We start from the raw sequence: 10096 nt of genomic DNA on the forward strand, positions 1-10096 counted from the left end.
AATCGCAGGTCACGTCCGAGAGCGCTCAGAGATATCTCTCAGAGACACCACAGCGAGACACAGCCGTCAAGCTAACAATGATGCACAGGGCGCGTAACGTCCAGCTTCTCCCCTCTGGCTTTTCTCTCTCTCTCGGGTACATTCCGCAACGCATCGTATCTGTTCACGAGCACACTGCTGTCCGGTTTCGAAGAGGCATACTGAAGAGAGAAATTCCCTACAGATTTTTCATTTTTATGCATCATGAGCTTGACTATTGTATCTTGACGTTTCGCAGCTCGGCGCATCCTCCGGGCGAGCATCCAGTAACGTGCCGAGTGCAGCAGACGTAGTATCGACGTCGCACTCGGCACGGGCGAGCCTCTCCGCCTGCGTGTAGTCTAACGGCGCTCCGATGTTGCCGATGACGTTCGATGCGTTCGACGTCGCGAAGTGGACGCTGAGTTCCGGGAGCCGCGGGACGCTGTGGTTTGTGGTGCCGGGCTCGGTGCAGTGGTGTAGGTTGAGGAGGAAGTGGGAGATAGCAGATTCTCGGTGGACGAGTCCTGAACGGGTCCACGCAGGAGGAATTCAATGAAGCCGGTGAAGGATAGACAGGTAGACTACGAGAGGTCAGTGTTGGTCCAAAGCCTAGAAGAGGTGCCATATGCCATTATCGGGAGAATAAAAAGTGGGTTGGTGGTGCTCATAGCGAGCAGGATATACTACAGTCCGGTCAGAACACGCCGAAAGTGTTGATGTCATGGCCACGCACAGGATATAAGGGTTCCATCGCAACGAAGAGGACCTTACTGTCTCGGAGGAGGCACATCATGACTGGCAAGTGCATGTTCACATGGCGAGTACCGGTCGTAGTACTAGTACTTAGTACCATAATCTTTTCTTTCCCCAGCGTTTATGCAAGAGCTTCGGGCTCTGTCAGGGTCTGCACTTCTGATGTCTGTCCCTGGATGGTCTGAAGAGACTACTATGAATTGCATGTTACATCCGAGAACATCGCCATAAGCGCCCTATCGCGCGGCCGCGCCAAACACTGAGCGCCGAAGTGCAGTCTTTCCCTTGCAAGATCAGCTAAAAGCTGGTTGAACATGAATTTGTGTTTCACCTATGGGCCCTGAGGCCTGAAGCCTGAAGGCCTGAAGCGCGGAGGTGTGGAACTCCTCGGACCTGCGCCCTCCGTCAGCAACCTCGTGCGACCTGCCACGTATGCCGCTCACCTGTGTTTCGCAGCTCTACACGTCCTCTATCCTCCGGGCGAACACAGAGTCACGCGCCGATGGTAGCCGACGCAGTATCAGACAAGGACGCGTCGCTCTCGTCTCCAGGGAACTCGTACTCGGCGCGGATCAGCTCCTCAGCCTGCGTGTAGTCTAGCGGTGCGCCAATGTTGCCGATGACATTCGACACATTCGGCGTCGCAAACTGGACGCTGAGCTCCGAGAGCCGCGGGATGCTAGGGTCTGTGATACCGGGCTCGGTGCTGGAGCGCAGGTTGAGGAGGAAGCGGGAGACGAGGATAGGCGGCTACATGGGAGTTCTGTCAGCGGATGCTCGGTGGACACGCCCTGAACGGCTCCACGCACGATGAATTCAATGAAGCCGCTAAAGGGTAGAGTCCAGGACTGCAAGAGGTCAGCTATGCCTCAAAGCCGAGGATAGATGCTGCATACCGGGAGAATGGTGGCTATATTGGTGACGTTGATGGTGAGCAGGAGGCTGCAGTCTGGTCAGAACACGTTGAAGGTGTTGACGTCATTGTCACGCACAGGAAATAGACAGCGCCTTTTCACGAAGCATGAGCAGTAGTTCTATCGCAACGAATAAGACCTTACCGTCTCGGAGGAGGCACGCCGTGATTGGCAAGTGCATGTTCACACGGTGGGCACTCCGCCACTGCTGGAATGTCTTTGTCCATGTTACAACCAAGGCAATGATATCGGCGACGACTAAGGAGTATCTCGTGAGTAGTACCACTGCCAGGTCCCGTCAGTAGAATTTCCAGGTTTCATTAACCCCAGGAAACATACGTCTGACCAGGGCGCGTCAGCAATGTGATTATGTCTCGTCAACAGAGCATACATACTTTGTATGCAGTGAATCCGGTATTCCAACGATATCTAAGAGACACGACCCACTGTCGAAGTTATAGACAAAATGGGCTATTGTGTACTGTGAAAACTCGAGTGAGCGGGGGTGGCATCACAGATTTAGTAATTACATGAACTGACCAGGTTCGTCCCAGCGGGCATCATAGTCAGGACGAGAACAAGTGCAAATAACGCGTAGTTTTTGTCTGCTAGTGCATATACTCGTAGTGCCGTGAACACTAACGACAAACCTTATTCAGCACACCTGATACAGTCTCATGACGAGAACTTACGAGCACTTTGCACGAAGCCGACGATCTCGAGCACGTTCTCTAAGACTGAACTTGCCATACATCTGTGGCATCGCATCAGTCAATCAAGTAGTATCAAAGCGAAAAACATCTGACCCCCAGTGGTTTTATCAACGCCATGTCAGACACGATTGATCGTGACAATGCACTCACCCTGTAGGACGTGGCTGGTGCAAACAACAGTACGCCGTTCGCGATCATGGTCCAGCGGATGCTAATCAGCAGCATAGACGTCGCCGTCTTCTTCCTCTGCCACGCGGTGATGACCTCCAGGTCAAAGTTGATGACGAATGTATATGGAGAGTGCTTAGCGGGAGGAGTGCGTTAACAGCCAGGGATCACTGGGATGCGTGTGTGTGACTCACCTCCCACGGCGTTGCCAACGCAGTTGCCGAAGAACCTGCGATAACCATCAGCTAGGCCTCTCAGCGAACGGAACTAACTCACTCACGCTAAGTACAGCTCCGATATTAGTTCCGCGTTTGTATCGGATGACATGTTATAGATGCTCTGTTCTTGAAGCCTGGAGAGACTCGGGCTCCTTCTCCTGAGCTTTATACACGAAAGATCCTCAGGCGAAGGCTGCGGCGCCACAGCGACGATAGCAGATTCGCCACCAACGTAGGGACAATATATCACTCATCACCGAGTCGTTGGTTTCACGCGCAGATCCGAACTTTGTCCGGGTGCTGCATAGTGTGTACGCGGACGTCCCGCTCATCTAGGAGCATAATACGCACCAGTGTCAACTTCAGAAGGTCCAGGACAGTCTGCGCACGCATACACACCTTTGGCTGCTGTCCAGCCTGCAAGGCAGCGACTCGCACCGCCTCACGAGACTTGTGCACTGGTCTGCTCTCAACCAGCCACCCGGAGCACTGGTACTGTGAACCCGATGGCCCCGGAAGGTGCCCGCTGAACGTGAACGTTGAACCATCTGCAGTGAATCACAGCATCAAACCTAGAAGGCCCACTTGCAATCACAGCAGCTACGCCGTGGTTGGCAGCAACTGAGCGCAAGCTTGCTCACTGCAGAGACTCTGATTCTCGACAGCTCAGTGCTGGAGTTTGGGCAACGGCCAAGCATGGTGGCCACTGTAGCGGTCGTCCACATATTGATGCCGCCAGAATATTCGAAGGATGAATGCCAAGTTTGAAGCGCTTGCATACTGTTCCGGTCAGAAAATCGTATTTTTGGCTGAAGCTACGATGATAGCCCTTATCCGTGGCGTCCGCGGTCCGCCCTCAAACTAACCGGTCATAGTCGTGTTGCGATCTCTCGTGCCTTTCCCTTCCCCGACGTCTGCGCAAAAACTTCAGACTCGTCAGAGCCTGCACTTCCGATGTCTGTTCCCCTCGAGCCTCCCTTGTGCTCGCTCCACTCCCACAAAGCACACTCCTGCTCCTCATCCCACATGTTGAGCAACTCCTCGAGGAAAGTATCCCAGAGGCGCCACAACGCTTCAAGTCGCAATGCAGAGAGAAGGGAGAGAGTGGAAAAAGCAAGGGCTCGAAGAGATTATATCAGTGTCTAAGATACGCAGTAGTGATCTGCGCCGCTCTCGCAGTCGCAGCCATCGCCATTAGGTGCTGGAGGCTGTATGGCCTATTTCTCAGCACATAGGCCCGCAGAAGTAGTCGATGATATGGTTGGTCGTACTGTACAGATAAAAGCAAAGTTCTGGCGACTCTAGAGGACATCAGGTCGGTAGCATCGAGCTAGCAGGTCTCGGCAAGTTCGGTAGATGCTCGTCTACCCTCGCTTGTCAATTCAGCTGAAGATAGAGACGTTGTGGGTCCTGAAACGCATCGGTGTAGAACTCCTCGGACCTGCGCCCTCCGTCAGCAACCTCGTGCGACCTGCCACGTATGCCGCTCACCTGTGTTTCGCAGCTCTACACGTCCTCTATCCTCCGGGCGAACACAGAGTCACGCGCCGATGGTAGCCGACGCAGTATCAGACAAGGACGCGTCGCTCTCGTCTCCAGGGAACTCGTACTCGGCGCGGATCAGCTCCTCAGCCTGCGTGTAGTCTAGCGGTGCGCCAATATTGCCGATGACATTTGACACATTCGACGTTGCAAAGTGGACGCTGAGCTCCGAGAGCCGTGGGATGCTGGGGTCTGTGATGCCGGACTCGGTGCTGGAGCGCAGGTTGAGGAGGAAGCGGGAGACGAGGATAGGTGGCTACGCAGGAGTTCTGTCAGCAGATGTCCAGTGGAAGCGTCCTGGGATCCACGCACGAGAAATTCAACGAGGCCGGTGAAGGGCAGGGTGACGGACTGTAAGAGGTTAGCGATGGTTCAAAGCCCAAGATCGATGCTGCATACTGGGAGAATGGAAGTTACATTGGCGATGTTGATGGCGAGCAGGATGCTGCAGTCTGGTCAGAACACGTCGAAGGTGCTGATGTCATTGTCACGCACAGGAAATAGACAGTGCCTGATTACGAATGCATGAGTAGTGGGTTTACCGCGGCGAATAAGACCTTACCGTCTCGGAGAAGGCACGTCGTGACTGGCAAGTGTATGTTCACACGGCGGGCACTCCGCCACTGCTGGAAGGTCTTTCTCCATGTTACGGCCAAGGCAATGGCATCGGCAGCGACTAAAGAGCATCTCGTGAGCAGCACCACTGCCAAGTCCCGTTAGTAAAGTCTTCAGTTTCATTAACCCCAGGAAACATACGTCTGACGAAGGCGCGTCAGCAATGTAATTATGTTTAATCAATAGAGCATGCGTACTTTGTATGCAGTGAATCTGGTATGCCAACAACATTCAAGGCACACGATCCACTGTCATGATAATAGACATAATGAGCCATCGTATACTATAAAAACCCTGGTGAGCAAGTGTGACATCGCAGGTTTACAACATGAACTGACCAGGTTCGTCCCAGCTGGCATCATACTCAGGACGAGAACAAGTGCAGATAACGCGGAGTTTCTGTCTGCCAGTGCATAGACTCGTAGTGCCGCGAACACTAGCGACAGGTTCTACTCAGTAAACCTGATAATTTTTACGATGGGAACTTACAGGCATTTTGCGCAAAGCCGATGATAGAGAGTGCGTCCACTAAGACCGCGGCTGCTACGCATCTGTGGCACCGCATCAGTTAACCAAGTAGTATTAAAGCTGAAAACATCTGACCCCTAGTGGTTTCAAAATGCCATGTTAGACACCATTGATCAAGGCAGCTTGAATATACTCACCCTGTAGGACGTAGCCGGTGCAAACAACAGTACGCCGTTCGCGAGCATGATCCAGCGGATGCTAATCAGCAGCACAGACGTCACCGTCTTCTTCCTCTGCCAAGCGGTGATGACCTCCATGTCAAAGTTGATGATGAATTCGTATAACGAGAGTGCTTAGCAGGAGAAGTGCATCAGCAGTCAAGGATTACTAGAATGCGTGAGTGTAGCTCACCTCCCATGGCGTTACCAACGCAGTTGCCGAAGAACCTGCGATAATCGTCGGCTAGGCTTTTCGGCGAGCGGAACGAACTAACTCACACTGAGTACAGCTCCGATACTATTTCTGCGCTTGCATCGGAGGACATATTGTAATGTTCGCTCGCTCTGGTGGTGAATACTGAGTACTGAAGGTTGAAGGGGCTCGGGCTCTTCGCTCTTGAGCTTTATACGCGAAGATCCTTAGGCGAAGGCTGCGCCGCGCCACAGTGACGATAGGCAGGTTTTCCATCAAACAGAGTAGGAGCAACATATGAATCATCACCAGTTCACCGGTCTCACGCGCAAATCTGAACCTTGTCGGGATGCTGTGTACGCCAGAGCCGCCCAGCCGCCGCAGACATCTCGTTCAGAAATGTCCCTCCATCTAGAAATGAAGTAAGCACCAGTGTCAACTTGAGAGGGCTCAGGATAATATACCTGTGCCTTTCCCTGCCAATTGGCTTGCAAGGCAGCGACTTGCACCGCTTCACGAGACTTTTGAGGCGTGCGCTGATCCACTTCAACCTACCAGAGCGACTATGCGCCCGATGATCTCGAGAGGTACCCGCTGAACCATCTGCAGTGACAGGTGAGTCACAGCATCAAACACAGATGACCTACTTGCAGCGACAACATCTTCGCCATACTGGCAGCACCCGAGCGCAAGCCTGCTCGGAGACTCCGATTCCCGACAGCACAGCGTTGGGGTTCGAGCAACGGCCAAGCATAATGGCCATCAGTAGCAATCGTGCATATATTGATGCCGCCTGGATATCCGAAGGCGCGATTAAGTTTATCATGAAACACCTGCTTACTATGATTCCGGTCAGAAAACGTATCCTCGACTGAAGCTACGAGGACAACCCTTACCCGCGCGGCGTGCGTTCTCGAACTAACCGGTCACAGTCGTGCTGCGATCTGTCGCGCCTTCCCCTTCCCCACCGTCTGTGCAAAAATCTCAGGCTCCTTGTCAGAGTCTGCGCTTCCAATGTCCATTTCTCTTGGTTGCCCCTCTACTCCATCCGCGAGCCTCTCTTTGTGCTCGCCCCACCACCACAGAGCATGCTCCTTCTCCTCATCCCCCACGTTGAGCAACTCCTCGAAGAAAGCCTTTATAATATCTTTTCTGCCGTCCTTCTGGCCCCAAGATCGGTCTTTGTCAGCCGCGGCGTCGGGTGAATACGACTTAGACGCTGCTGGGCTTTCCAGTAATTTGAGGATTGCCGCGAGTAGTCGCGGAAGAAGTCGTAGTGAAACGGATGGAACAGTCGAGACCAGTGTCAAGAGTAGCTTCTGTCGATGTTCGTTTTCCTGCTCCGTAAGTGCCCCCGCAGCGTAGGTATTGATCGCGTCCAGCAAGAGCTCGACGCAGAACCAGGCGTACGCGTCGCCTTCTGGTGTTCGCGCCTCCGCTCCTCTATTCCCATCGCTGCTTGTCGCGAGTTTATGTTGGGATGAGCCGAAGACGGATGCACAGCTGACGAGCGCGCCATACGCCATACGCAGCTGGGCCGTGTTCAGCTTGTCCGGGTGCGAGTTCTACGCGAACGGTCAATTAGAAGAGCACATGCAACTGGATGTGGTCGCACGTACATCAATGAGGCATTTTGCGTACGCTGGCACGACTTGTTCCGCAAACGGCAGCTGTGCTTCCTCCGCAATCCCTGAGCTTTTGGAATCGATCCCCGAGCTCAGACCCGGAGCATCTAGTGGAGTGGCTGCTGTTATAGGCAACGGCGCAGCGACGATAGTAGACGCGTCGCCAGCCCGCCGCTTCTTCGCATGTGCAGAGAACATGGCAAGCATAACGCTATGTGCAGACTCGTATGTCTCCCGATGTGGGGAGTCATTGAGATGCCTGAAGAACGATGTAAGCAAGACAAAGTAAGATCGAAGCTATACTAGAAGACGTACGGTTCACACATCGGCCATACGTCTTCTCTCATGGTCCTGTCATCAAGTACGGGCACAAGTTGCTCGACACAAGCTAATGCGTACGCTTCTTTCGCTTTGACGAGACCGCCAGGTAGAGCTCCACAGGGCCAATCTCAGCTCACGATCCAGGCTATGCAGAGTCTTAACGGTACCTTTTTGTCCCATCGAATACACCTCTTGCTTCAGCGTCCGAACTAGCAGCCGACTTTGATCGGGCGAGGTAGATAGCACGTCAAGCGCTGTGTAGAACGCTTTCAGCAGCTCGGGCAGCGCTGAAGATGCCGTCGACGAGACACCCCCGAAGCGCGGAAGTATAAAAGAGAGATGGGACAGCGTCTTCAAAGCTGTGCGTGCCATCTCGAACGGCGAAGGGGACCATGTGTTCGACAAGCCATGAGGGACTGGCAAAGATATTAGGGGCGAGGGTGGAGGAGAAACAAACAGAACGACGTTGAGCACTTGTTGTAACAGGCGGATGCACGTGAACAGCAAGGTCTTGAGGATTGCCCACACCTTCACTGCGAGTTCTTTCGTCTCGGGCGCTGTCAGATCGGCCCGGTAGGTTAGCATAACCTTTCAGAGCTAGATTGAGTACCTACAGAAAGTTTCTTCATCGTCGATGCTTGCGAAGGGGTGCCTTGCCCACCCATCTTCTGCAGCGGTCGCTAGTTGGACCAGTGCACGCATAAGCTCTGAGATGGCCGTCCACGCGTCTAACGGCCGACCGTCTGCTAGTAGAGAGATGACCTGTGCATACATCGCAGAAAGGGTTGCCATATGCGCGAACAATAACCCCTTCGACACTTCGCCGACATTTCCCGAGAATTGCGAATCGGTCTGTGTGATAGCGGAGTTGGTACTTTATTGACAATACTACATGGTACACAAGTACTAACGGCGACGGAGAGCTTGCCTGCCTCGGTGATAACGGCAGAGGGTTGTAGTTCTTGAATAAACGTCCCATTCTGAAAGGCTTGAGTGAACGCGGACTGCAGTACGCGGCAGAAGCCGAGGAGCGGAAGTGCCCCCAGCCTGTGCGGTGTGACCAGTGGCAATGAGCGAGACGCAATGACAAGCGTTGCAGGTAACGCATCTAGGAGGAGTCTCCGCTGAGACGGAATACACATGAGATAGTTCGGCGCATATTCACCTTCTTCTCGTTGGGCTGTCAATCTAAACTCAGCCTCCCAGGGGTCCGCAGAGGCATACTCAACGACCTCAGCCAATGCGATGATGAGCTCTTCCTCCACACTTCGTCCCGCAAAGTTTTCCTTTATCTTTAGATCTGCCTCTCTGTCGGCCAATCCATGGAGCAAGCCCGCGCAGCATGCCAGCCTCAGGACGGAATGTCCGCCCTGGAAGCCCTTGAGCACCTCGGCGACCCATTCCGCGACACGAGTTGTCAGACCTCTTGAAAACAGTCCTGAGGGTTCGTCATAGACTACCTTGATCTTGAGGTGCACAGCATGACGGAAAGCAGTAAGTAGCCCGTCCAAGTCCGCATACGAGGACGTGTGGAAGAGCGGACTGCTTATGACGATCGCAGCGAGTGGTGTGGCAGACGGTTGGACGTAGGCGAGATGATGAGCAACGGAGCCGAGGATAGTGTTGAGGGGGAGGTTCGTTGAGTGTCTGTTGAGATGGCTGACGAGGTTGAGATAGCCTCGGTCAACAGACATTGTGGTGGTTCCGCGTAAGGGCGTCAGGCGCCATGTTCGCGTCACAGTCTGCGCTAGACTCTGCCTTCTCCTGTAGACCCTCCCGCTCAATGCAGTTCTTCGCCTCTCCCTTCGCTCGCTCGTTGATGCCTGTCTACCGACGCATATGGAAAGACTAGGAACTTAAAGTAGAAAGGCCCAGGCGTAACACGCGCGTGCGCAACCAAGTGATAGGACGTACCATCCTAAGGACCACGGCGACGAAGATTAAATGTTAATCCTTCCAAAGGCCAGTCCACAATGATGGATGAACGGGGAGAAGCAAAGATCTAGGCGCAAAATCTCCAACGAGTTGTATGGAATTGAATGGGTGTATGTGGACAGCTCAGAATTCGTCTATATGGCGAGACAGCTAATCCTCTGGCAGCATTTCCTGATACTCACCACTGCTTCGCTGGACACTCCTGATTAGCCTTCCTCGTGCCGAGATCATACCTGTCTTCAAGAAAACTCAGGCAAAAGCGGCTAAACAAGGCCCAGTTATTCCTCGATTCTACGTCGATGCAAACTGAGGAGAAACTGGTGCAAAACCAGCCAAAATGGTCTAAACACAGTGAAACTGGCGGAAACTGAGTTTTGCCTTTGGTTTTTTTC

At 53.4% G+C, this 10096-nt stretch overlaps 3 protein-coding genes across 3 annotated transcripts; all 3 read right to left on the bottom strand.

The window, feature by feature from the left end:
• Positions 1 to 1200: 1200 nt before the first annotated feature.
• On the bottom strand, positions 1201 to 2901 carry PHACADRAFT_214061 (uncharacterized protein). The gene is made up of 7 exons (XM_007401503.1): positions 2850 to 2901; positions 2764 to 2798; positions 1833 to 1946; positions 1767 to 1782; positions 1671 to 1716; positions 1584 to 1622; positions 1201 to 1524 (listed from the first exon to the last, which is right to left on the bottom strand). The coding sequence occupies exons 1-7, from the start codon at positions 2894 to 2896 to the stop codon at positions 1267 to 1269; spliced, it is 555 nt and encodes a 184-aa protein (XP_007401565.1). The 5' UTR covers positions 2897 to 2901; the 3' UTR covers positions 1201 to 1266.
• A 996-nt stretch (positions 2902 to 3897) lies between these two features.
• PHACADRAFT_265011 (uncharacterized protein) lies at positions 3898 to 6535 on the bottom strand. Its single transcript, XM_007401504.1, has 15 exons — positions 6288 to 6535; positions 5910 to 6234; positions 5824 to 5858; positions 5610 to 5764; positions 5548 to 5549; positions 5434 to 5495; positions 5283 to 5380; positions 5142 to 5227; positions 5086 to 5087; positions 4872 to 5032; positions 4836 to 4840; positions 4729 to 4774; positions 4642 to 4680; positions 4279 to 4585; positions 3898 to 4228 (listed from the first exon to the last, which is right to left on the bottom strand). The coding sequence occupies exons 2-14, from the start codon at positions 5954 to 5956 to the stop codon at positions 4328 to 4330; spliced, it is 996 nt and encodes a 331-aa protein (XP_007401566.1). The 5' UTR covers positions 5957 to 6234; positions 6288 to 6535; the 3' UTR covers positions 3898 to 4228; positions 4279 to 4327.
• Positions 6536 to 6749: 214 nt separating this feature from the next.
• PHACADRAFT_201209 (uncharacterized protein) lies at positions 6750 to 9463 on the bottom strand (the record flags this gene model as incomplete). The annotated part of the gene is made up of 6 exons (XM_007401505.1): positions 6750 to 7388; positions 7443 to 7707; positions 7764 to 7881; positions 7937 to 8326; positions 8384 to 8621; positions 8681 to 9463. 6 exons carry the CDS (start codon positions 9461 to 9463, stop codon positions 6750 to 6752), a joined length of 2433 nt encoding a protein of 810 aa, XP_007401567.1.
• Between the last annotated feature and the right edge of the window lie 633 nt (positions 9464 to 10096).

This window comes from Phanerochaete carnosa (assembly GCF_000300595.1).
Source record: "Phanerochaete carnosa HHB-10118-sp unplaced genomic scaffold PHACAscaffold_13, whole genome shotgun sequence".
NCBI lineage: Eukaryota > Fungi > Basidiomycota > Agaricomycetes > Polyporales > Phanerochaetaceae > Phanerochaete > Phanerochaete carnosa.

What these genes read in the sequence shown, in the direction of transcription:
- PHACADRAFT_214061 (XM_007401503.1), bottom strand. Translation starts at nt 2,896, where the DNA reads ATGTCATCCGATACAAACGCGGAACTAATATCGGAGCTGTACTTAGC. An exon ending in CGTTGGCAACGCCGTGGGAG is followed by an intron (nt 1,947 to 2,763) that starts GTGAGTCACACA and finishes GATACTCCTTAG; the next exon opens with TCGTCGCCGATATCATTGCC. An exon ending in GCGGCTTCATTGAATTCATC is followed by an intron (nt 1,525 to 1,583) that starts GTGCGTGGAGCC and finishes ACTCCCATGTAG; the next exon opens with CCGCCTATCCTCGTCTCCCG.
- PHACADRAFT_265011 (XM_007401504.1), bottom strand. Translation starts at nt 5,956, where the DNA reads ATGTCCTCCGATGCAAGCGCAGAAATAGTATCGGAGCTGTACTCAGT. An exon ending in CGTTGGTAACGCCATGGGAG is followed by an intron (nt 5,765 to 5,823) that starts GTGAGCTACACT and finishes TCTCCTGCTAAG; the next exon opens with CACTCTCGTTATACGAATTC. An exon ending in CCGGCCTCGTTGAATTTCTC is followed by an intron (nt 4,586 to 4,641) that starts GTGCGTGGATCC and finishes ACTCCTGCGTAG; the next exon opens with CCACCTATCCTCGTCTCCCG.